The 26262-nt window shown below is 35.3% G+C and overlaps 1 protein-coding gene across 6 annotated transcripts in view; it reads right to left on the bottom strand.

Moving 5' to 3' along the window:
• Positions 1-26262, bottom strand: part of KTN1 (kinectin 1) — a 107534-nt gene continuing 81272 nt past the window's right edge. For 2 of the 6 annotated variants that reach the window (XM_042989770.1, XM_042989771.1), the window contains 14 exons: positions 26206-26243; positions 24487-24577; positions 22410-22496; positions 18860-18949; positions 14917-14997; positions 14037-14126; positions 13816-13908; positions 12645-12716; positions 12326-12409; positions 12080-12163; positions 9394-9477; positions 7695-7787; positions 6505-6625; positions 1-481 (listed from right to left, as the gene is read on the bottom strand). In XM_042989770.1, coding sequence (XP_042845704.1) covers positions 6512-6625; positions 7695-7787; positions 9394-9477; positions 12080-12163; positions 12326-12409; positions 12645-12716; positions 13816-13908; positions 14037-14126; positions 14917-14997; positions 18860-18949; positions 22410-22496; positions 24487-24577; positions 26206-26243 — 1101 coding nt within the window. In that variant the 3' untranslated portion in view covers positions 1-481; positions 6505-6511. Of the gene's footprint in view, positions 482-4272; positions 4427-6504; positions 6626-7694; positions 7788-9393; positions 9478-12079; positions 12164-12325; positions 12410-12644; positions 12717-13815; positions 13909-14036; positions 14127-14916; positions 14998-18859; positions 18950-22409; positions 22497-24486; positions 24578-26205; positions 26244-26262 lie in introns of all 6 variants that reach the window. The other 4 variants (XR_006218863.1, XM_042989772.1, XM_042989773.1 and 1 more) reach the window with 4 other exon arrangements.

The raw sequence follows: 26262 nt of genomic DNA, 5'->3' as shown, positions 1-26262 counted from the left end.
TGAATAATAAGCATCCCTTTATTTGCTGACGCCATTACAAAAAACGGATTACATTAGCAACAAAAAAGTGTTTTCTTGAAGTCAGAGGCAGTTACTCCCCAAAATGTTAAGTAAAACAGTGTACAACATCAGTATTAAAATGTTAAATTTTATATTGTCTTTACCACTTTTGATCTTCTGAACAATTTTATTGAGCAAAATAAGATAAAAGATTACATGTTTATTTTATCTTCAGGAATGTAAAGGTCTAATTATTCAAACAGTTTTTATTATAAAACTAAACTCTGAAGGTGTCTACAGAGTTGGCTTTTTTTTTCTCTCTTTAAATCAGTAGTCTAACAAGGATTAGAAAAGACAAAACTCTGTTCAGTGTTTCTGACAAAGTAGAAAGGGTGAAAACATAAATAAGGCTTTAATTTGGCAAAATATAATACAATGCCTTCTGTTATCCTTGAATGAACAGCTTCCCAGTTGCTTCACTCTGTAAAAGATCAGAAAGAAGAAATTCATTTTAAGACAAGAAACAAAAGGCAATCAGAAGACATTTGTCAAACATCAAAAATATATACTCTATTTGATCTAGCCTGCTCTTTTGACCAGGATCAAAGCAACTATACTAATGGTAATCGAAAACAAGAAAAAAATCTCAGGATTCAGAAGCTTATGAGGTGGATTTAAAAATATATGAGTGAAAACCTCAGACCAAACTGAGAATAATGTAGGGATTTGAAAGTACTATTAGGAACAGATACAGTATGCTTTCACTCATATGTGGATCTTGAGAAACTTAACAGAAGACCATGGGGGAGGGGAATGGCAAAAACAAAGTTACAAACAGGGAGAGAGGGAGGGAGGCAAACCATAAGAGATTCTTAAATACAGAGAACAAACTGAAGGTTGATGGGGTGGGGGGTGGGGGGAGTGGGTGATGGGCATTGAGGAGGGCACCTGTTGGGATGAGCATTGGGTAGTGTATGGAAGCCAATTTGACAAGAAAGAAAGAAAAGAAAAGAAAAGAAAAGAAAAGAAAAGAAAAGAAAAGAAAAGAAAAGAAAGAAAGAAAGAAAGAAAGAAAGAAAGAAAGAAAGAAAAGAAAGAAAAGAAAGAAAAGAAAGAAAAGAAAGAAAAGAAAAGGGAAGGGAAGGGAAGGGAAGGGAAGGGAAGGGAAGGGAAGGGAAGGGAAGGGAAGGAAGGAAGGAAGGAAGGAAGGAAGGAAGGAAGAGAAAGAAAGAAAGAAAGAACAGGAAACTTTTAAAAGAACAACACCTGGAATCCATTTTTATTAGTTTTACTCAAGAAAATATAAAGCTAATAAGGTGAAGCGCACTGGAATTTACAACTCTCCCCCATGAATGAACAAAGTTTCAGGCTGAGATTTTCTGAGGTCATGTGAAGCTTTCCAAGTCAGATAAAATGACTATAAGAAGTGAAACTTTAAAAGCCATTATAGAGACTAAAAAGACTTATCCAAACACAACATATACAATTGTGACTGTTTGGGAAAAACAGCTAAAAAGGTATCTGTGGTAAAATTGAAAAAATTTGAATATATAGTTTTAATACTGGATGATTTTATAGAATTACTGCTTTTTTGAGGGATTTTTTTGTTTCTTGGTTTTTTTTTGTTTTTGTTTTTTTGGATGTGATAAGGATACTACTGTGGATTTATAAGAGAATGACTATGTTCTTCAGAGATACATATTGAAGTGCTTTGGGATAAAATGTCATGGTATCTGTAAGTTACTTTCAAATGGTTTGACATCAACAAAATACATGTATACACATAAAGAGATCAAGCAGGTAAAGGATGTATGAGTGTTGCACCATTCTTTCAGCTTTTCTAAGTTTATTTATTTTGAGACAGAGCGAGCATGAGCAGGGGACAAGCAGAGAGAGAGGGAGAAAGAGAATTCCAAGCAGGCTCCACGCTGTCAGCACAGAGCCCCAATGTGGGGCTCAAACTCACGAAGTGTAAGATCATGACCTGAGCCGAAATCAAGAGCCAGACGCTTAACTGACTGAGTCACCCAAGCGCCCCTCAGCTTCTCTTTATGTGTGAACTTTTTCAAAATAAAAAGTTGAGGGGAAAAGAATTAGAAAGTTAAAAAGCAAAGTTCTCACTGGTTATCATGTTCTCTAATTGAAAACAAGATTAGTAGGGGATCAGAAAGTCTACCTAGCCCACTGGTACAGGATACTATTAAGTGCTACGCAAACATATCACAGAAAATGAAAACCTGAGCACTGTGAGAGCCAGTGTAACACGTAGAAATGAATGCCAGCTTTTATCTGGAACACTAGTCTTTATGCTTCAATACTGCTATAAAAGAACATCTTTCTTTCAGAAACAAGAGACAGCTACATCATAAAAAAAATCTATTTGTCACACAAGAGTAGGGAATGAACATACATACAAAACACATACACAAAACTTCCCCTCAATTTTTTCTGGATAACATCGAGAGCCTCTCCAATTCACTACTGACAAACCAAATACCAACTTTAGGAAAAAGTCAGAATTGACTACACGAGCAAGAAGAGGCTGGCAACTAAGGATTAGCCAGATGAAGAGAAAAGAAAGCAGCAACAAAAGGGGTCAGAGCACAGAATGCGTGGATTAAAGGAGAAGAAAAGTACTGATTAAGAGCATAGGTGCTGGGCAGAGATCACCTCGATTCAAATCCCAGCTCACCCAGTTACCAGCTGCATGACCTTGGGCAAATTACAGGAACCTCTTTGGGTCCATTGTAAAATGGTAATAATCAATAATAATGATAATGATAATAATAATACCACCTATCTACCGTCCTAGGTTGTTGTCAAGATTAAATGAATGACCACATGTCAGAAGCCTGCTCATGCTTAGGAGCACACTCATAAAGTAACTGCTGTTAAAATTATCGTCCTACCTCCCCAGGATTCCATACCCTGGTTCCAAGGTAACAGGACCTGAATGTTATGGTCTGAATGTTTGTGTCTCCCAAAATTTATATGTTGAGAGTCTAACTCCCAATGCAATGGCATTTGGAAGTGAGGCCTTTGGAAGACTCCACCATCATGAATGGGATTAGTGTCCTTCGAAAAGAGATCGAAGAGAGCTCTCTTGCCCCTTCTGCCATGCAAGGACACTGTGGGAAGATGACCGTCTTTAAACCAGGAAGGTCTCACCAGGCACAGAATCTGCTGCAGCCCTGATCTTGGACTCTGCAGCCCCCAGAACCATCAAATATAAATGTTGTTTAAGCCACCCAGTCTATGGGATTTTTGTTATAGCAGCCCAGACTAAGACTCTGGAGTAATAAAATCTTCTGATATGGTCAGATACACACTTTGAATACTGAGAAGCTAGGCAAACATGAAACATAAAGAAAAATAGATATCTGAAAGATAGGTAACAAAAAAAAAGGTATACTATAAAGTACTAGTGTTGCCAGTTCAAACCTAAAAAAAATGACCTCAACTCATGAAAAAGGGAAGGAATGATAATCTCTTTTGGGGAGGGAGAGAGGGAGGAGGGATAGGAGATGGATAGGAAGACTTCCAAAAGAGAAGAGAAGGCTTAAGGGTTTACAAATTAAGTCTGTAAGATCAATATACCTACCCCTACATACTAAGTAACATATATTAGGATTTAGAAAACTAAATTACTACATGTCATCACCTCTCTCATTTTTGTCTTTCAAACATTGTCTTTCCCTTATCAAAACTGTACAGCATTATTTTGAACAATTCATATGTACTTGTGGTGCATACTTAAAAGAAGTAATTTTCCTGACATCAGATATTAATCTATTATCTACATTTTGATGATTAAGCAAATTAAACTTCCAATTTAATCATCAGGTAGTAGTTTGGATTTTTTTCTCATCATAAGTACTAGTTTTAAGAGAGTTCAACGAGAGGGAGAAAACACTGAGCAAAAATGATGGCTAAAGTTAAAACACTGAGGGTAACATAAGCATTTAAAAAATTTTTTTTAATGTTCATTTATTTTGAGGGAGAGAGAGACAGAATGTGAGCGGGGGAGGATCAGAGAAAGAGGGAGACAGAATCTGAAGCAGGCTCCAGGCTCTGAGTTGTCAGCACAGAGCCCGACAGGGAGGGGCTCGAACTCACGAACCGTGAGATCATAACCTGAAGTCGGATGCTCAACCGACTGAGCGACCCAGGCACCCCTGGTGACATAAACATTTAAAGGGCACAAAGAAGAGCTGTGGGAACCAACGGATGTGTAGGGAAGTGTTATCACTGTCAATGCCGGGTAGAACCTACAGACGACAGAGTTCTCAAGTGCCTGGTGGACGGTGATCTTCATACAATCCATCCTATCCTTCACAATGCACTGCTGATGCTCAACCACCCTTTCACTTGTCAAACCTGGACTTCTGTTCATTAGCTGATAAGAGTTAGCACTCAGGGGAGCTACCTGCCAAACAATAGCTCAGTTTTAGTTGTACTGCCAGGATATATATATTTTAAAAGTTACTATAATTTCATACATCAGAGAAAACAAATCTGAAAAATAAAAGTGTTATAGTACCATCAATCAGTATTTAGTCTCAAACTTAATATGATGAAGACCAATGTAGAAACAGGTTCACAAGACTTAATATGAGCAAACCATGTGTTTGGGAAGAAAAAGAAATATTAAAGAACACCTCTGAGATGACGGAGAGATGCGACTGACAAGGTTGAAAGACAAGGATAGTAAGTATTCTTGGAATTTTTTAGGCTCTCAAAAATGAAGCCCTTTCCCTATCACACAAAGGCCTATGGCCTGACTCCAGCATATTTAGCATATTTCATAACTATTTTCAGTTTTTATACTGAAAACTATTATACTTTCTTATACTTTCAGTATTAAAAGAAAGTCCTGTATCAGATCTAGCAATTAGGAAATCACTAATGACCCCAGCAAAGAAGTTTTCACTGGAATGGTATTCTAGACTAGAGGAAGCTGTTAACAGCAAGTAGAGAAGTGCATACTGTGAGAATAGTTTAAGAATATCTGTTAAACAAACAAAATTAAGGTGGTATCCTGAAGGAAGTATGAGGTTAAAACAAGACATCAGAACAGGTTTTTAAGACTACAGAAGGAACCTGTGCAGTAAAGAGAGTAAGGCTGAAAACATGAGAGAAAGAGTTTCCCAATGAAACAGGAAGCAAGTTATTTTCCAATTTGGAGAAGGGAGGTAATGTGGCAGAAGTTTATATGCTATGGAGAGATCAGCTTACCAAGGATAAAAGATTAAGGAGTAATTATTTTTGCTGGCAGTTTAAAAGAATGAGCTGGGTTTATCTACAAAGTCTTTTAGAGGTAACTGACCTGAAATAGCATTTTAAAGGAGATTTTATGCCAAGACAGGTCAGAAGACAATCGTTCTATGAAAGTGAGATAGACTGCTGCCCCTGTAATCAAAATGGTGACCCGCTCAACTTTTCCAGGACACCTAACCTATCCTGAGGGCAATAAAATTTCATAACATGGTTAGGTTAATGATAGGTTTATTTATCTTCAATTCAGACTCTCACTTCAGGAGTTAAAAACTGGGATTTCTTGGGGCGCCTGGGTGGCTCAGTCGGCTAAGCGTCCGACTTCGGCTCAGGTCACGATCTCACTGTCCGTGGGTTCAAGCCCCGCGTCGGGCTCTGTGCTGACTGCTCAGAGCCTGGAGCCTGTTTCAGATTCTGTGTCTCCCTCTCTCTGACCCTCCCCCGTTCATGCTCTGTCTCTCTCTGTCTCAAAAATAAATAAATGTTAAAAAAAAAAAACAAAAAAAACCTGGGATTTCTTGGGGCGCCTGGGTGGCTCAGTCAGTTAAAATTCCAACTTCAGCCCAGGTCATGATCTCACAGTTTGTGAGTTTGAGCCCTGCATCGGGCTCTATGAGGATGGCTCAGAGCCTAGAGCCTGGAGCCTGCTTTGGATTCTGTGTCTCCCTCTCTCTGCCCCTCCTCCACTCACTCACTCACTCTCAAAAAATGAATAAACATTAAAAAAGGGGGAATTTCTTTACCCTATAAGCACACATAAGTAAAACTCGGTTTCCAGTTTAAAGAAATTGTGATAATCTGATTTTCAATTCAGCATCTTACCTCAGTAAAAACATTAGTCACTTTATTTTACCAAGTCATTAAAAAAAATCACATAGATCCTGTACCAGAACGAAGATGAGGATAAACTAAAGAAACAGGTGCACACATTATGCAATGAACAAAACCTAGGTGAACAAGTTACAAGAGAGTCTGTTTTATAAGAAAGTCAAAGGTGGCAAAAATAAAAGGATTTTCCCCCTCCAAGCCACAAGACCAAAATATGTAAGAGATGGAAATAAAGCTCCAAGAAACCTAAAGCTATCATCTGGAGGTATGGAGAGTGAGAAAGGGGGAACATTTCCATTAGGGCAACAAGAGCTTCTGTACTCACGGCAAGCATACGCTACAGACACATTCACATACACAGTGTCAATAACCCACAGACAATGACACTTCAGTTATCCTTACCTAATGCCTAGTAGTGTTCTTTCTCCTTTGTGAGCTGTTGGTTTACTGCCTCAAGCAGCTGCTGTAACTGTGTTACAGTCTGATTTAGACTTACAGACATCGTCTCCTTCTCAGAAGACTCCTAAAGAGAAGGGGAAAGTGATGAGAAACTCCAGAATAAGGAAAAGGCATTTGCAACCAAAATAGAAAATATTTTATTGTTTTAAATACAAACATGAAAAATACTGAAAATCACATGAGAATAAATAATAACAAAAACCACATAAAGAAATATAGTGTGTGCAAGGGACTTGGGTGGCTCAGTCAGTTAAGTATCCAACGGGCTCAGGTCATGATCTCACGGTTTATGAGATTGAGCCCTACGTTGGGCTCTGTGCTGACAGCTCAGAGCCTGGAGTCTGCTTCAGAATCTGTGTCTTCCTCTCTCTCTCTTTCATGTTCTGTCCCTCCCCCACTCACGCTCTGTCTCTCTCTCTCTCTTAAAAATAAACAAACATTAAAAAAGAAATATTGCTTGCTACCTAGGGGTGCAAATAAGGTTGCACCAAAGAAAGCTAGGTTACAAATGTTACTAGGCCAACAAAGGCAACAATCTAGACCCTGAATATCAGTTATAAATCCATTTCTCTTTTCAGAAAAAAATTCGCCAGACACCAAAGGAAAGCACATTCATAACAGTAAAAGTAAGTTCACATATACTGAGCTAGGCACTACTGTAAATGTTACAGACTATTCTAAGTGTTTTATATAGGAACTCATTTATTCCCTTCAACAATCCTATAGGATTGGTACTATTATCACTGCCTTTCACAGATGGGGCAACTAAAGCACAGAGAGGCTAAGGAAAGTTGTCCAAAGCTATTAAGCAGCAGGGTCAGGATTCAAGCCCAGGCGGCAGTCTACCAAAGTCCACACTCTTAAGCAGTATACCATAATACTTGCAACACAAACATTAAAGTGAATATAACACCTTATTAAGCTAAAGTGAAAACATACTTAATAAAAACACTGCACTTCAGAGATAAAATATATCATAGAAAAGATGGCTTTCGGTAAGAATTCAATGTAACTGATGGACATACGTTACAAAGACATTTTTTAAGTCAGAGATGGTTCTTGCACACTTTTAATTCTTCACGTGATTTACAAGGTAATTAGCCTAGAGATGTGCGGTTAAAGAAAACGCATACCGTGTCTGGGGAAACATCACTATTCTCAATAACAGTAGTGTCTCCAGCAGCTTTTACTATTTTTGACTGGATAAGATCAAGTGACTGTTGAGCCTGTAAGGAAAACAATATGGTAGCCTCGAAATACTACAACTGATAAACATATGAGAAAAAAAATGAGCGATTTTCTTACATATTCTGTACAAGATTAAATAAAGCTCATGTCAAAATACAGGTACAGCCAATCTATTGTTTTTCTCTCCAAAATGAAAACAGCTTCCTCCCTGACCAGATTATAAAAACACATGCTCACTGCTTATTGTCTGAAAAGTTCAAACAATACAGAAAATGTATAAAGAAATTTAAAAAAGAAATAACCACAGTTGATATTTAGGTTATTAGTCTAGATAAGGCATCGGCCAATTCTGGACACAGCCTGTCTTTGTATAGCTCGCAAACGAAGAGTGGTTTTTACATTTTTAAAGCATTGTGTTAAGCACACCAGCAAAAATGAATATGTGAGAGAAACCATATATGCCCCACAAATCCTAAAAAAGTGAGTGGGTTTGCCCAGACTCTCTTGTCCAGATCCCTCTTGTATACATCTTGCGACAGTAGAAAATATGGGCAGAAACTTTCATATAAATGGAATTTTAACATACATGCTGTTTTATACTTGTTTGTTTCACAAAGTATTTTTGTTAACTTTTTATATCAATAAATATTTATGTGCATTTCCAATCAAATGTTGCACAGTATTTCTGTTGTAAGTAACACGGCACATCCTTATCTTTGAGCACCTGTTTAATATCCTTAGTATCTAAGAAACCAAACTGCTAGGCTAAAAGCGCACGTTGTATATTTTGATCAAGGTCAAAAATTAAAAGCACATATCAAAGTAAATCAGATTGCTCATCCTTGACAATGTATCACGTATCTAAGTTTGAGCTGATACAAAACATCCTGAGTTCACATTTTATGTTCTGATAACACTAACACCAAAGTAACTTAAAGCTATTCTGAATTCCTAGATTGTGTTTTCCATCATGCTAAACGTACTCTATAGATTCCTAGGCTTCTAGATAACAATTACAAGCTATATCATACAGAACAAATAAAAATATTTCTCTCAACTTTTAAAAAAGTGACATATTTGTTTTGCTAATGACTCCCACAAACACAGACTCTAAAGCAGCTGATATAAGCATATGTAAGCTGCATTACTAAAAATATCTAACAATTACAAATAACTTATTAACCTAATGTAAAAAGAAATGTAATCTTAAAAACTGCCCATTTATATGAGTCAAAGAAAGTGTACTTCTACAAAGAAACAAAAGGCACAAATTTCTGAAACATCTTTTAGATCTATAAAAATCTAAAGAAACATGCTTTGTAAGCAACTACATAAGCAAATCTCAACAAAACAATAAATGGATGTAACCAAATTTTTAAGAGTACCTTCACTCAAATTTAAAACTTAATCTGTACTTCATAAAGTACTTATATAAATGTGTTGAAATAATGAAGCAAATTAAGAATGGAAAAACAAGCCAAAATTTTTGTTCCAAAAATGTGACTGTAAAACAGCTTCAATTTATAAACACATTAATGTGCAAAAAAAAAAAAAAAAAATCTACAATTAGCAGTGTGTTTGCTTAAGATTCAAAGCACAACACAGTATGATGATATGGCATCTTCAGGACAAGCCACATCTTACCTTATGCAAGTCGCCAGCTACCTTCTGTCTTTCACTTTGTTCATTTCTAAGCTTTGTGAGTGTTTCATTTAACTGTGTCTTTAACTGTAAAAATAAAGGAACACCACAGTTAACTTAATCTGCATCCTTCTTTGATTGTGCTGAGACCTCTAGAAGAATGAATGAGAAAGAATGGGATCGCTAACAGTTATTATGCACAGTGGATTAGCCAATATGCTGCACCAGATGTATAGAAAAGCTAAGCGGTGGAGGTTCCCATCTGTAAAGCTAAATATAAGAAAAGCTATAGAAACAAACTAGAGTTTAGAATAGAAAACTGCAAATGTAAAAACAAAACCATCACATTCCAGTAAAGGGCCTTTAAAAAGTGTTACTTAATCACTATTCATTAAGTACTTCGTTCATATTTAAATTATTCCGAATTAAAAGGCAAGTAGTCAGAAATTTTACTAATTAGTTTTTTAAGGCTTTCTTGACCTCTCCAGTTAAGAGTCAACTGTGTAATATTTTAAAAGACATTGAACAGAAGATTACAAATACAGTAAAATGAAAACTTAAAAATTTAGAAGTTGATAATCCTTTAAAACATCACTGAAGAGATCAGTGCAAGACCACAATGGCCTAATTATACAACAAGAGATATCTTAAGATATGTCTCAACAACCACTTTGTCAAAATAGTTGTAAAGTTCCATAAACTCTAGTGTCAGTATATAATGCCTTTTCTCATGATAAATGTTCCAATTAAATATGAATAAGGGAAAGGGATTATACTGACAAAAAAATAACTTTCTTATTAAAGTCATCAGGTTAACTGACCTTGCCTCGCACCCATTGGCCTAAATTTCCAAACAGTTCCTTAAGACCCATAAAGGGGAAATAGAAGATCCTAACCTTCAGACTGGAGAGAAAATTAGTGAGGGACTTTTCATGTGGAAATTTGATTTTGGGAACTCTATTTAAATACCCAAATGCTTCAGTTTTTGCTCCTTTACCTAACTCTAATTTAGTACATCAGAGAGATTATTCCAAACACACAAAGTATGTACAGGAAAACAAAATTATTTTATCTTAAAATGTGGCAACAGTTATCCTGAGCAAACAAAAAGAAGACTCAAATGAAGATTCAAGGCAAAAATAAGAAACAAATACCATTTAAAATGGTCTCTTAATGGAAGTAGGTAAAAACTACAAAGAGAACATCAGGCCAAATGAAGACTAAACTATAATCCTATGGGCTCGATGCTACCGTTGGAGTCAGCTACCTAGGACCAAAGTTAAAAGTAAAATCTTGGGGTGCCTGAGTGGCTCAGTTGGTTGAGCTTCCAACTTCAGTTCCCGTCATGGTCTCACATTTCTTGAGTTCAAGTCCCACATTGGGCTCTCTGCTGTCAGGGCAAGGCCTGCTTCAGATCCTCTGTCTTCCTCTTTCTCTGCCCCTCCCCTGCTCACTCTCTCTCTCTCTCTCTCAAAAATAAACTTAAAAATTAAATTTTTAAAAAGTAAGATCTCTAACAATAGTAGTTAAACATTTTTTAACAACACATTGTAGGGTAGGGCTTATGGCTTGTAGCTGTGACATAATCTCAGTCCCAATCTGTGCAATATAATAGTAAGCATATGTATAAAACCAGTCACACTGCAGTGGAAATGACTTAATTAAAGTAAAATGAAGATAAGTAAAAACCAAAATTTTATTTCAAAACTAAAGGGGAGGGCAGGAGAAGGCTCAAATGTGTACATTTCAAAGAGGCCTACTTTGAAAACTCATTCCCATAAATCACTGCCATAACACAGAAGACCAGCCAAATGAGTGAGTTAAGAAGTTTTCTTTGATATACACAGCAGTATAAGAAAGTTCCAAAGTGTGCAGGATTAATTTGGGCTAAGAGGAACTTACAATCTTATAATCTTCCTAGAGTTTATCCAAGTACTTTAAATCTAGTCATGTGCTATAACAATTTTTAAGTCACAGAAAGACATGATTGTTTGAAACATACAACAAGATAGTCCTATTTATCTAACAACTAAGCTTGTCATAATCAGTGTAAATTTCCAGAAAATTTAAGAGTGGGAATACAGGGTACTCTATGTTTTATAAGGCATTTAGCTAAACTTAGTTATCTTTACATCTATAGATTAGAATTACCATGCTCTAAATGTTATAATAATGATAAAGAATTTTCACAAGCTTTTTGTTATCTATAATCTATAGAAAGACCAGTTAAAATATGGAATGAATTATCGTCCTTGAATGAAGAAGACGTATCTTCAACCTTCAATAATCTCCTTCCAGGTTAGAAAATAAGAGGTCCAGTTAAGCATGGTAACTGAGAAAACAATCTTCACAATTCAGCCAATATTTAGCTGTCTGATTCACTTCTTTATTCACTGAAAATAATACTGTCCAAGAAACAGGTTTTATAAAACACAGAAATTTTTTCTGGAGAAGAGTTGCAAGCCCAACATGCTATTGTTAGAGGAGCTAAGAAAGGAGGGGTCATCTTAGGAGTAAAGAAAAGAAAGATCATCTTAGGAAGTCATCAGAATATGAAGATTATCTTAAACTTACAAAAATGCCAAGCTAAAGAGGTTAGCAAGGAGAAGAAGTCTGGATGGCTTCTCCACATGTCAACACAAGTGTTTTCAGAGCCTACTTGATACCCAGTGGAGAACAAGCTTCTTACCAAATTTAGCTCTTCATTCTGTCTTACTGCTTCAGAATATGAATCATCAAGTTTTTTCTGCAATTCAGTCAACAGATCTTTCAGCTGCAATGAAGTTTAGAGTTTAAGATTGATCTCCTTATGATATCCCATGTTTTGTATGCTACTCGGAAGCTCCGCCACAAACAACTTCTACGGAAATACTATCACTGTTATAAACTTCATTTAAATTGAGAAGCAAGGTAGAAAAAGTTCTATTGTAAGTACCTCTCTGACTTCCGTAACATAGGTAGATCGCTCAAGTTCTGCCTTCTCTAGTTCCATTTCCAAATGCTCTCGCTCTCTTCTCAGCTGGCAAAGCAACAAAGAAGGAAAAGTTAACATATTTAAGATCTCCTTTCACAATGCTCCCCCATAATGAAAAGTTATAACACAAACATAACACTTTATCATCTCAAACACTACCCATGATATTCTTAAAAGCATAACTGCATCATTAGATAACAGAAATCTTAACACATAGATCTTAAGACAACCCTTAATACTAAAAATGAGTCCACAGGTTACAAGTGATGAAGTAACATACATTTTCAATATCTTTACTTTCTCTTCTTAATCGCTCTAGCTCTTGTTCTGAAGATGTGAATGACAACTGCATCTGAAATGCGAAACAATCATATGACCACGTAAACCTTGTTGCAGTTTAAGCAGACACTTCAGAGGTTCTGAAATGTATCTCATTTAAAATCATACTGAATTTTAAAAGACCTTAAATATGAGAGTATGACATTTGATTTAACCAGTAGTCAAACCCACCCCATTTGCATGATATTAAGGCCTAGCTAAAAGTGCTGAATTTTTTTAAAACAATCAACTAATAACTGGCTGTATTTAATCCCCAAATGCATTAACATAGAATACCATTGGCAACCCTAGATTTTGCACAGGTTGGCACCGGAAAACAAGTGATTATTACATATTTTTATTGAAGTATAATTGACATACAATATCCTGTTAGTTTCGGGTGTACATTATAGTGATTCGATTACTTTCATACATTACAAAATGGCCCCCAAAGTCTAGTTACTATCTGTCACCATACAAAGATGACACCCTTTACCACAGCCAAATAAATGGGAGAAAAATTACAGTAACATTCAGATCACATGAAAAGAAGTTTTTCTTGAATACTGTATCATGGATCACATATCAATGCTGTAAAGCTTTTTTTTTTTTTTAATTTTTTTTTAAACATTTATTTTTGAGACAGAGAGAGAGAGAGAGAGAGCGTGAGCATGAATGGAGGAGGGTCAGAGAGAGGGAGACACAGAATCTGAAACAGGCTCCAGGCTCTGAGCTGTCAGCACAGAGCCCAACGCAGGCCTTGAACTCACGGACCGTGAGATCATGACCTGAGCCAAAGTCGGCCGCTTAACCAACTGAGCCACCCAGGAGCCCCAATGAAAAGCTTATTTTGAACCCCAAATTCTTTGCCTTATGTTCAAAGCACTTTACATCCTCTATCACTACTGTCTGGTCGTACACTAAACAAGTGATTCTCAAACTTGGGTGGGCATTAGAATCCATTGTGGGGGTGCTTGAAACACAGACTGCTGTCCCCACAGTTTCATATTCAGAAAACCTCAGGTGGGGCCAAGAAAAAGCATTTCTAACCAGTTTCCACATTACACTGATGCTACTGATCCAGGGCCCACATTCTTCAGAACTACTGCACTATGCTTTTCTTTTGTAAATACCTGTTTAATAGTCTTCTGTGATTCATCGACCTTAACTTTCCATTTGTTTTCTTCTTGCTCCACACTTCTCTGTAGCTTCTGTAAAATTCCTTCCTATGGGCAAAAGAATGGTTGTTTTGAAAAATTCATGTTCTAATGACAAGATCAGTATTTAAGACTCTAAGGAATACGTTAATAATTTAAAAATAAAACTAAAATGTAGACTAAAAATCATTTCCTACTGTTTCTGCAAGGACGGATTTATATTTTTCACACTCGAGCTGTAACAATGTGTGCATTTCATCAGCTTCTTTCAGCTTGTGCTCTAGAACCTACAGAGAATAAAATAAAGAAAAATTCTCTAGTTTTACCAGGAAACTGTGTACTTCAAATTTGTTGCAGTATTTAATGGTATATTTTGACAAATGATTTCTGACTGCTTTATAGTGAAACACTACATTTCAACCTTCTTAAGTAAAAATAAAGTTCAATGACCTTTTTGGTCACTCAGTCTTCACTAATAAAACTCCCTGAGTCTGATTATTATAAAATATACTACACAATTTTATAATAAATAGGCTTATCGCTCTTTAGCAGGATGGTAAAATCAAAGCAGACCCACAAGTGAAGTCAAGTCACAACACCTATGGCTACACACACATGGAAAAGAGGATTTTATTCATGCCACTTGAGATACAAAATATCTTCCAAACATTAGCAAAGATAAAGACACATCTAGATTCTGAACACTCTTAATGATGTATTTGGGGATACTTTAGCAAACCAGTCAGTTTCTACCTACCTACCTCAACTGATCTTTACTTTTTAAACAGACTAAAAACAGAGTAAGAGATAGTTAAATATACAGTTTTAGAAGTGATTACAATACAGAGTTAAAAAAACAGCAAACATTAGCTTTGTATATGTACCAAATGTAATGAAGACTTGTGGCATTTCTACCAAAATTTATTCAAAATGAAATCACTTTCTTACACTTTCTCAAAAGGTCATTATTCTACTCATAATATATACTTTATTGTTCCACGCTCATAAAGGTAAATTCGGATTTACTTCATTTTTCCATGTCGGTTAAAACAGAGATACTTCATTTCTTGAACTAACCTTAACCTCCTCTGAACTTGAAGTTTCAGCCACACATTCTTTTGCCTTCTTTTCAAATCCATGCAGCCATTCACGATAATTCTGTAACAAAGAAAAGTCAAAATAAGCAATTTCCAAAAATACCTAAACGAAATAGGGACAAAATTTTAAATAACCAAACTAGAGGACTATGAAAGAAATCACCTCTCTGGAAATTTCGAAGAAAAATAAACTGCTGTGTAAATTGTACCTAACCCAGATTTGAAAATAAACACTAAAAATATACCTAGGTACTACCATCAAAATCAAATCTTATTTACTTTGACCAAGGTTATCGGCAACTGAATTCGGGACTTAGATAGAGATCTAGGCTCACTTAATTCCAGCCTCTACCACTTAAATAGTGCCAGGACTAACAGATTCAATCTTTAAAACAGAGAAAGAATTTTCAAAACTTTTTTCAGATAAACCAGTTCTCAAAAACTAAGTAACCCGAGTTCTCAAACTGAAAGTTCAACGGAAAATACTCAATTCAGAGGATTTCAAACTCCATGAAGATGCTCCAGAGATTCAGAACATACCTCAAAATAAATATGTATTATGAAGTGTTTTTAAAATCATAATGAGAAGTGATAAGAATACACAAACATTTACTTGTTTAAAAATAACAAAAACTCTATTTGTGCTAATAGGTTAAATGGATGCAAACCCAGGCATATGTTTTGGTTTTAGTAATTATTCTAAATTTTAGAACAAATTGTGCTACATTTTTAATGCTTCTTATCCAAATTTTAAACTCTGGTAAAGAGTATTTGTTAACAAATACCTAAAAAGAAGAAGAAGAGGAAATTTGATTTAAAGTCCTTGGTTTAATTTACTCCAAGAAAAAAGAACACACATGAAATTTCTATTAACTGCTCTAACATCAAGCATTACTTATGTGCTGAATCAGGATTCTCTATACTCTATCAAATAAGAATTAAAAAAAAACAATAAAACCGGATGCTGAGATCACCCCCACAATACAATACCCCACAGTATAAATTAGTCAAGAGTCTCTATTAAAAAAAAGAAAAACACTCTCATGTTATAAATTTGATCCAAGAATAAATGTACTATTAAAATCTTACTTAGCTTCAAATACCAGGATTCAATAAAAGTTAGCCAGCTGAAAAGCTAATTTAGTTGCTTAATGTTTGTAAACATTCCTCTAGGTTATATAGTTTAGATCTCTCCTATAAGGATTTGCTTAGCACAAAAACAAAAGAAAACAGTAAAAGGATTATACTTCAGGTATACAAGTCCTTTTATACCTGACTATATTGGCTTAAGATTAAATTTAAAGCTGCTTTATTATCTTAAGTTAAATAAATTTTCCTATCCTTCATACCTTTAAAAACCTAAAACACTACACTCTAAGAGGTATAGTTAATATATTCCTCAAATATAGACTACATGCAGAAATATTCAACTTTTAACAAGTGGATGAACCAAAGCCAAATATCATCATCCAAGTCTAACGGCGATTTATAAACATTTATAGTGTCAAAAACATTTGGCTATTGAGGGTGGGTAATACGGTTGGTAAGAATAAATCTGTTACATAAAAAAGGATTTTTAATGCTGGTGATCTTACACAATCTTTCAAGAATAGGTATTACAAGGGGTGCCTGGGTGGCTCAGTCAGTTAAGTGTCCGACTTTGGCTTAGGTCATCATCTCACAGTTTGTGGTATCAAGCCCCGCGTCGGGCTCTGTGCTGACAACTCAGAGCCTGGAGCCTGCTTCGGATTCTATGTCTCTCTGTCTCTCTCTCTGCCCCTTCCCTGCTCACACTCTGTCTCTTTCTCTACCTCTCAAAAATAAACATTAAAAAAATTTAAATTAAAAAAAAGAATAGATATTATAAACCATTAACTCTCTTGGCTCATAAAAATACTGTCAAAGAAATCAATCCCCAAATTTTATTTCCATTAAGTAATAAAATTAAAGTGGGAATAAAGAATTAAAAACACATTATGGCCACAAAAGAAAAAATATAAAATAGATGAATAACAACCCCTTCTTCTAGGTTCAAAGTTAAGACCAGCACTAGAACTGACAATGTATCCATTTGCCTATCCAGTGCAAGTTATCTCATCAGTTAAACCCACAGTGGTAGAGATCTACCAAACTGATCAAACCTGAATGTATCCTCAACAGTTACAAAGGAAACAAAAGAATTGTTGCTTCTCGTACAAGTTCAACTTAGACTGTATGTAGATATAATCTGAGAACAAGAGCTAAACTCAAACTACACATAGAACAGGCTGTTAAGTTTATTTATACCACACCTAGTGCCCACAGGAAGAGCCAAGAGTTCCTTGGAGAAACAGTTGATTCCAAGTTTGAGGTAGAAAATGTTGACATAGCACTGCTTTGTCAAAAGGATTGGATAGCCAGCCTAAATAAGTTCCAATGGGCCGAAGAAAGACAAGCAGACATTTATAGACCTCATGACAGAAGTGCACAACACTGCCCATGAAATATTGCCCTACTCCACCCTACGTCCAAAGTACTGAATCTGAATCTAATCAGGCCTCTATGGACCAGCAATTTACGAGATATACAAAGGACAGAGAACACACTGACACTACAAGGGTGGAGTCAGCTAAATCCAGACTAGGAAACTTCATATGAAACCATTAGGTTTTAAAAAAGAGAGAGAGAGAAGGGGTGTTGCTGACATTTAGGAGGGGATCCATGGAATTAAAAAAAAAAAAAAAAAAAATCTAAGAGACATCTTAAACCAATTACATATTGACCTTACTTAAGGTCCTGATTAAAACAAACTAAAGTAAGTGGTGGGGCGCCTGGGTGGCTCAGTTGGTTTAGTGTCCGACTTCAGCTCAGGTCATGATCTCATGGTTCATGAGTTTAAGCCCTGCGGTGGGCTCTGTGCTGACAGCTCAGAGTCTGAAGCCTGCTTCGGTTCTGTGTCTCCCTCTCTCTCTGTCCCTCCTCAGCTCATGCTTGGTCTGCCTCTCTCTCTCAACAATAAATAAACATTAAAAAGAAAACAACAAACTAAAGTAAGTGGTTATTTCATTAAAATTAAAAATTTATATAACAAATGGAGAAATGTATTGACAAAATGTATGAAATTAAAGATTTTTTTCATGTAATTTTTTTAAAGGAATCCTTATCTTTTAGAAATACATACTAAAATAGCTATTGATGAAATGCTTTGATGTTTGATTTCTTTCAAAATAATCTAGAAAGTACAGGAAAGGAGGTAAAACAAGACTGTGTATTGATGTATGGAAGGGGGTACATCAGGCTCATTACGCTATTCTACTTTTGAGTGTGTATACAATTTTCCATTAAAATAAAATTTTTAAAAAAAGACCTACAACACCATTTTACAAAACTACGTGCACACTCACTTTCTCTGCCTCAAATATTCACTGTAATAATTCTGTGAATCAAAGCAACTTTTCTCATTTAACCTCAAGTAAAGCAAGCTGTTCTGTACTACCTTCAAGCCTTTTGCTTAAAGAAGTTAACAGATGTTGAGTTTTGAAAAGAAAAAAAAGCCTCAAAGTATTAAACACATTTAATTAGAAAATAAAGTGCTCCTAAAACTAAGAAGCAATCATTTAAAATTAAGCTCTATTTTGAATAAAGCCATTAAAAACATTACTGATTTAGTAAACATTAAGAAATTTTTCTTTCCCAAATATGCTTATGATCCTCTAAATAATATATTACGTAAATTTTGTAGCATACAACAAAAGTATCAGTTGTATAAAGAGAAATGAGTTTTGAACCAAGTTATTTATCTTACCTACTCAAAAGCACCCTAAGTTAAAAATGGAAAAGATTAAGGAATAGATGTACTTGTGAACCAAGTGCAGAATGCTCATTACAACTTCCTTGAATAATGATAAAGATGACATGTGCAAAGAAATAAAAATCAATCTTACCAAATTAGGAGGAACAGACACCTTTGGAAATAATTTTTTGAGAACTTCTTTAGCTTCTAATTCAACAGCTTCCACATGTTGTTGTCTTTCCTAAAGCAGAAGATGAACCAAATCAAACTTACAAGATTATAGAATTAAAAAAAAAAAAAAAAAGTTACAGTCTTTTAAGTTCTAAGGGAGAAAAAAGTCACAGTATTTTAAAAATTCATCTTAATACTGGTAAAAGTTAAAATTTCTCTTTTTAAAATATTAAAATGCTTCTGTAAGAAAAAATCTGCAAAATCTCTAAAGCATCCTAAATAACCATGTCTTATATTAATCAAGCCAAGGCAATATCTGATAATTCCCTTGCCATTAGAAATCAAGTGATTTGCCCCTCAATTCAAAAAACAGAAACAAAAATAAGAAAACAAAAAATATACTTCCTATAGCTAAAACTTTAAACTACATGTTATAAAAAAAAAAAAAAACACTTCCTATAGCTAAAATTTAAACTATATGCAAAAAATATGCATCTGAGCAACATTGAGGCTTATGGTCTAGCAAATCTCTCTACAAAAAAAATGCACTACTGATGGACTATAATAATGATGGGATTAAAATGGCAAATCTCACATTTCCAGCTTCAAGGTCAAGTGAAGTTACTTATGCTAAACAAAGAAAAAAAAGGCTGTCAAAATTTGATGGGTGGTACATATGGGAAAAAGAGGAAAGAGGAAAAACTCATGGCAATTAATTCATTAATACCAAGCATCAAGAAAACTAATTCTGACACTTGTAGGGACTCTGTCAGCTGTAAATTTAAAGGTATTACAAATGCATGTCTAAATTTGGTGATTTTAAAACCAAGTACAATGGGTATCAATTATTAACTCAAAACCATGGTTTGTCAAAATTAGGGTAACAACTTGATCACAAGCAAAATAAAACTCTAATAATCAAACTACCTCTACCAGATTTTTTAAAAAATGACATCTATAAAAATGCACATCTAAACCAAGCCAAGAAAAAACATTTATGAAGCTGAGGTGACAAGACAAGCAAGCTAACAACATCTCAACCCTATCTTTCCAACATCATCTAAATGCGACCTTTGAAATCCAGTACTGATTTAAGAGGCATACGCACCAATTTAGAAAATCTAACATGAAAATCTACAATTACACAATAAAAACTAGAGATTAATCATATTCTCTGCAGACACAAAAAAACTTTACTCAAGATTAGTGGCAGGGCTTTACTAGATGTTTTAATGGAGTATTTTCAATGATTCAATAAAGTTCACTATTTTTCAGAAATACACCCATCTAACTGCATAAGATACATTCATTCAAAGAAAATTAACCGCTGATTCAGAATTAATTCACAATTAAGAGGTCATTTTGGGGGCACCTGGGTGGCGCAGTCGGTTAAGCGTCCGACTTCGGCTCAGGTCACGATCTCGCGGTCCGTGAGTTCGAGCCCCGAGTCAGGCTCTGTGCTGACAGCTCAGAGCCTGGAGCCTGTTTCAGATTCTGTGTCTCCCTCTCTCTCTGCCCCTCCCCTGTTCATGCTCTGTCTCTCTCTGTCTCAAAAATAAATAAACGTTAAAAAAAATTAAAAAAAAAAAGAGGTCATTTTTATCATGTGACCACAGAAGTGGTAGAACAATCACTGAAGAAAAATAGGAAAAGAGGCACTTTTTAGAAAGCTTTCCAAGGTAAAAAGAATCTAAGTAAAAGAAACAAGTGTCAAACTTATAACAAGAGGCAAAAAAAAATGAGAAGTTACTTTTGATTTGTACTAATTTTGCTAAAAAGTTTTCATTTGATACAGTAGTTTGGTTGTGGATAGCAATCTCCATTCTACTTTAATGCCTAGAAAAGATCTTATGTTGAAAATTGCTATCTTTATCTAAGTGTAATATATACGAAGTATCTTTCATGTGAACTTATCATTGATAGTAGCTCCTCAAGAATACTTACTAATTTAAAGATAAACCTGAAAAAGTAGTATACCATCCTCGCCTACATTTTAGGTAAGATTATTACTTATTTGTATCATCTAAAACACTAAAGGAATTCTTGTACATACTTCTTTCTCCTCCAACCTAACTTGTGGTTCTGAGTCAATCAACATCACTTTACACCTAGGCTACCTGAAAAACAGTCTAAATTCCATTAAAATAGAGGAAGACTGCAATTTCTATTCTCTGTAGAACACTGGCTATGTAAGAAAACATCATGCACTTGGTGATAAGTTTGAAACAAGGGTAAAGTTTTATACTCCTCACCAATCACAGGATGAAACATGGATAAATTCTAGTTCTCTTTTGTAAACAATATACAAGAATGCCTATGACAGTGGCCCATAATTTCTTGCAGGAATGGCATAATAAGTAATTAGCACTTCCCAGAAACCCAGTCTCATTAACAAAATAGAAGCTAAAAGGCAGGTGTTAACAGTGAAAAAGAAAGTAAAGAGACCCCCCCCCCCCCCCCCCCCCGCTAACAGAACTGACTGCAACTACGCTCAAAAAATAAATAAATAAATAAAAGTCCTACCTGGCCTAGATTTCTCTAGTCCCAGTGTCTGCCAGCTATCTCAAATTTAGGTTTTAGTGAAAATTAAGCCCAGGTGAGTAGGTATAGAAATACAAATCTATTACACTACAGGAAAAATAAAAGATTCCCTCAGTCCACAAAATACTTCCAGAATGATGAACTGAATCACATAATTAACTTTATTAGCCCATGTACAAAATTCAATACTCCTGTTCCACATTTATTCTTGGTAGGAGTTTTCAAAATGCCTGACTAAACTGGCACATTTGTTTCAATCATTAAAAACAACTCTTTTCCATTACATTTCATTAGAATCTTCCAAACCATCCAACAACTTAAACTCAGGAAGAATATCCTTTACCATTGTGAAGACAGAGGGAGCTGTATGTTTCAGGAGTACTTTACATACTCCAGTCAGGAGAATAATCCCTTCTATTAATATTCCACACTATACATAACACATGCCTCATTACTGTCCAGGCACTTCAAAACCTTAAGTTTAATTTTAATTTCATCTCCTCTAAGGAACAACCCAGCCAGAACTGATCGCTTCCCTGTACTTAACACTTTGATCATTTTCTACCCTGTGTGAGTCCTCTTGGTGTGCCCCAAAGAACCCAGCAGATTTCATGTACATCTATGTATTCAAATGTGTTTAATTCAGTTAGATTTTGAGGGGGTCAGGGTTTTTTCCGAGGCTCTTAACCATCCCCCGAGGCATACAGTGACAAGGGCTTACATGGGTAGCATAGGTCTCCTGAGACTCTACAGCTTAAAGCAGTAATCACCAAAGCTCAAACAATCAGGTAATCACAACAAACCGCATGCCCAAAATTAAAGCTTTGAAGAGTAGATGAAAAAAAGCAGAGATGACAGAGATGATAATGTGGATGATAAGGAGATTTTATATTTAAATTGCAGTAAAATTAAATGCTTTAGTCTGATTTTAAGACAAGCTGCAGATTTTCTCTGTTCGGTGGATTGTTTCTAGGAGTTAGCATTACAACCTTGGAAGTCTTGTTCACTTTGTCCTGCAGCATTTTTTCAGTTGATGCCAATGCTTCCATTGCTTCCCAGTTTTTCTCCCGAAGGTCCTAATCATTTTTAGAAAGAATGATTTCAGTTTATCCATTATTGAAAGATTTTTGCTCTTTACTTCATCAGTATTTTGCACTGCATTTAAATGCTGGTTACTGCAAAATTATTTCAATGGGAAATATGTATATTAGCAAAAAAATAAAAAGCAATGTTTAGAAGTCTGAATGAGAAAATAAAGATGCCCACTTCCCATGTTTTAGTATACACACCAAATATGCCAGCTGTAGAGTAATTATTATGCACGTGTGACAAAGAAGAAAGCATTCAAAAGTAAACACACAAACCAAGATAAAAATGATTTCAGGTACATCAAATATTAGGGGATTAAGGACAGAAAATACACAAGTATTGCAAAAAGCTTTACATTGTGGCTTTTAAACGAGGCCCGTTATCACTCGGACTTTCCACTGTGGCATAACTTTCCCCTCTAAATAGGTTTTATCAAATTAACGCATGTTGAGTCTACCTAAGAATAACATAGTCACTGCACTTGCACACGTGTATGCCACAAAGCAACCTGACATGAGTGTATGAGCTACCTCATCGAGGCTGAAAATGGGGAGGCTAGAAAGCTATAAAACCACATTCTCTTGGAAGAGAAACAGAAATCATTGGAAACTGAGCTCTGAAAGATCTATTTTAACAGCATTTCATTAGCAAATAGAAGTACGTACAATCTGCTATATTTCAGTCTTTCTTCAGATTGAGAAATCTAAACATTGAAAACAAAAAGCCAATAATCACCATTTACTGAATGCTTACTTATGTGCCCAACACTGAGCTTGGTGCTTCATGTAAATTCTCACTAATCCTCATAACATTTTATAGATGGGGAAACCACAGCTGGGGTCATTTCAGAAATTTGGCCAAGTGCACACAGCCAGTGAAGTGGCTGAGCAGGAATGGACTGACGCCGCAATCTGCTGGCCTTCAGTGTCCGGGCACTTCTCACACGCTTCCATGCCTGCAGCGATGCTGCTGCATTACACTGGTATTACTACGTCCTCCCTGCCTCAGAATCCGGACGATAAAACACAGTTAAGATGTTAACAATATATTGGCAAATTCAAATATATTGGTTTTGTGGCCAAGCAATGCTGTTAGTAATGTTACACAGACACACAAAGGGCAATTCACATACCTAATTTTGACAAACTCTGGGGTGCAAGTACATGTCAACTAATGTTAAATTAACAAATTAATGCAGACTTTGAAAATTAAACTTCCATTGGAAAACACATATCAATTTCCCATCAAGATCCCCTTAGAGATTTCAGGAACATTTTTAACCTTGCTCAAGTCTTAGCAAGCATACTTTTGTGTGCAAAAATTCCTTCTCTAGCAAGAAATGGTTGGATTCTACTTACAGGTATCACCTTCTGGTCAGAATTTTTTAAGAATCACCTAAATCACTGTCTATTCAGTAAAAGTATTAAGATTTGTATTTCTTAGGGCACTATCCTCTTCTACTATACTGTAAATGTATTCAGGTTCTGAGGCCTCTAACATGCTTCGTTACCAAAATTTGAACCACCTCTCAGTTAAAAAAAGGGAGGTTCCAGAAGGCTCCGAAAGACATAATTACTGAAAATATTGAGTTTCAATACTGGCTTACTTTCAGTTTACAAAAAGGCTAGCCTAGTCAAATTAAAAAAAAATACAATGGATTTTAAAATATTGAGACGAAAGAATTTTTTCAAATAAAAGTTCAACCAAAAGTCAATTGCATTTTAATAAAAAAATTAAAATCTGAAGCTGTAATATAGTTTCAATACTTAAAAGTATAATCAGAAATATACAAATTAGTCATTTCATTTATTTATTAAAATATGTTCTCTAATAAAATGATTAATCCTTCCAAATAAGGTACACACAAAACAGCAAGATTAAGAAAAAAATCTACATTAAAATTAAAAAAAATTCTAAATCATGGTATTTCAGTGAAATAATAAAAAGGAAAGTTTTATTCTGACAAGATTTGCTTACATTGTTTTTCTTCCTCTGGTGTTCAACAGCCTCCTTCAAAGAATCTAACTCATTCTGAAGACCAGTTATTTCTTGCTCTCTTTCTGAAATTCTAAACCAAAACATGAATACACATAGCAACATTTTAGGCAGTGAACATGGTATTTACTACTACAAAATAAAAACAGCAAGCAGACAATGCTTTGCAGAATGTATTAACAGGTAAACTCTTTTAAACTTAACTATTAATTGTCACCATGGAAAACCTATTCCTGATGCACTCTTATTTTCAAAAATGACTTTTACAATATGACATGCTGATATTTGTGCTAAAGAGAAATCATCCCCTGAAGAAATAGTTTATGAATATATGAACTTCTGCAGTTAAAGTTGTTTCTATTTTTATCTATGGCAGAGAAATGGCTATTTTCAGAAGAGTGAAAACTGATGTACAAGCATTCCCTTAAATATTTTTTCCAAAAGGTAATGAAATCAGTTATGACTTTCTTTAAATGGCTAACCCACAACAAAAGTGTGATATTAATGTAAGGTAAGTGTCATCATTTTCATAACATTATCAGGGTTCAGGTTTTCCTAGTTCTAATGCATTAGTTAATTCCCAGAAATGCAGAAAGCAATGGCAAAGATTCCCAATTCAATTCTGTTACAGTTGAGAGCAGCTTGGATATAAAGTCAAATTACAAATAGCTCTTCCTTAAGAATAAGGCTCTATACAAGGGGTTGGCAAATTAGGGCTCTGGGCCCAAACCACAGACCTTCTTTGGCCCTCTAGCCAAGAGCTGATTTTACGTTTTTAAAGAATTAAAAAAAAAAAAAAAAAAAAAAATACGAAGCAGAACTCTGTGGCCCACAAAGACTAAAATATTCACTACACGCCATTTACAGAAAAAGTTTGCTGACTTTGCTATAAACAGTCAAACTCCAGACTTAATTCACCAGTAAATAATTCTAAACCAGTAAGCCAACAACCCTGTAAATGATTCAAGATGGAACAACACTTAATGTGGACAACATCTAGCATGTTCAAACATACCAAGTTAGCCAAAATAACCTTAAATGTACCCTCTGAGAGAAAAATACCAGCCAACAATGAAAGAAAAGTGCTTCAGCATAAAAAGTCCCCTTAAAAGATAGCAACCATAAAGATGATGAAATTTTTTTTTTAAATGCAGAAGCAGTGGGGCGCCTGGGTGACTCAGTTGGTTAAGGGTCCAACTTCTGCTCAGATCATAACCTCACAGTTTGTGAGTTCAAGCCCCACACTGGGCTCTCTGCTGTCAGCATGAAGCCCACTTCAGATCCTCTGTCCCCCGCCCCCCCACTCAAAAATAAACATTTAAAAAATTTTTTTAAATAAAATAAAATGCAGAAGCAGAAACTTAAATTTGCATCATCCAATTCCACAATGATATCAGGAAGATAACTGAGATAATGTAAGGTAAATAAGTAAAGCCTTGAAAATACAATTTAACTTTATTCAGATGTTTTCTGAATGCCTAAAAACCTCAAAATCTCCCTCAACTAAACTCTAAACACCATAAAAAGGTACATCAGTTCAGCCAAGGGCACAGCTAAACTCTAGTGACCTGCAGGTGCAAGAAATCTAAATAGAATTAGAAAAATTAGGTGCCATTTATAGTTAAATTGCTTATCTGAGAACTGTTTAGCACATAAAAACAATTACCACTTCCCCAACTGTGAATCAAAATTATTACTTACACTTTTAATAGTTCTTCATGTGGAGGAAAAGATGAGGCCTGTTAAAAGAGTTAAATA

The sequence above is a fragment of the Panthera tigris genome, chromosome B3 (assembly GCF_018350195.1).
Source record: "Panthera tigris isolate Pti1 chromosome B3, P.tigris_Pti1_mat1.1, whole genome shotgun sequence".
NCBI classification, from domain to species: Eukaryota; Metazoa; Chordata; class Mammalia; order Carnivora; family Felidae; genus Panthera; species Panthera tigris.
Note: the sequence above shows the minus strand (reverse complement) of the source record. Positions and strands in the feature narration are given on the sequence as shown.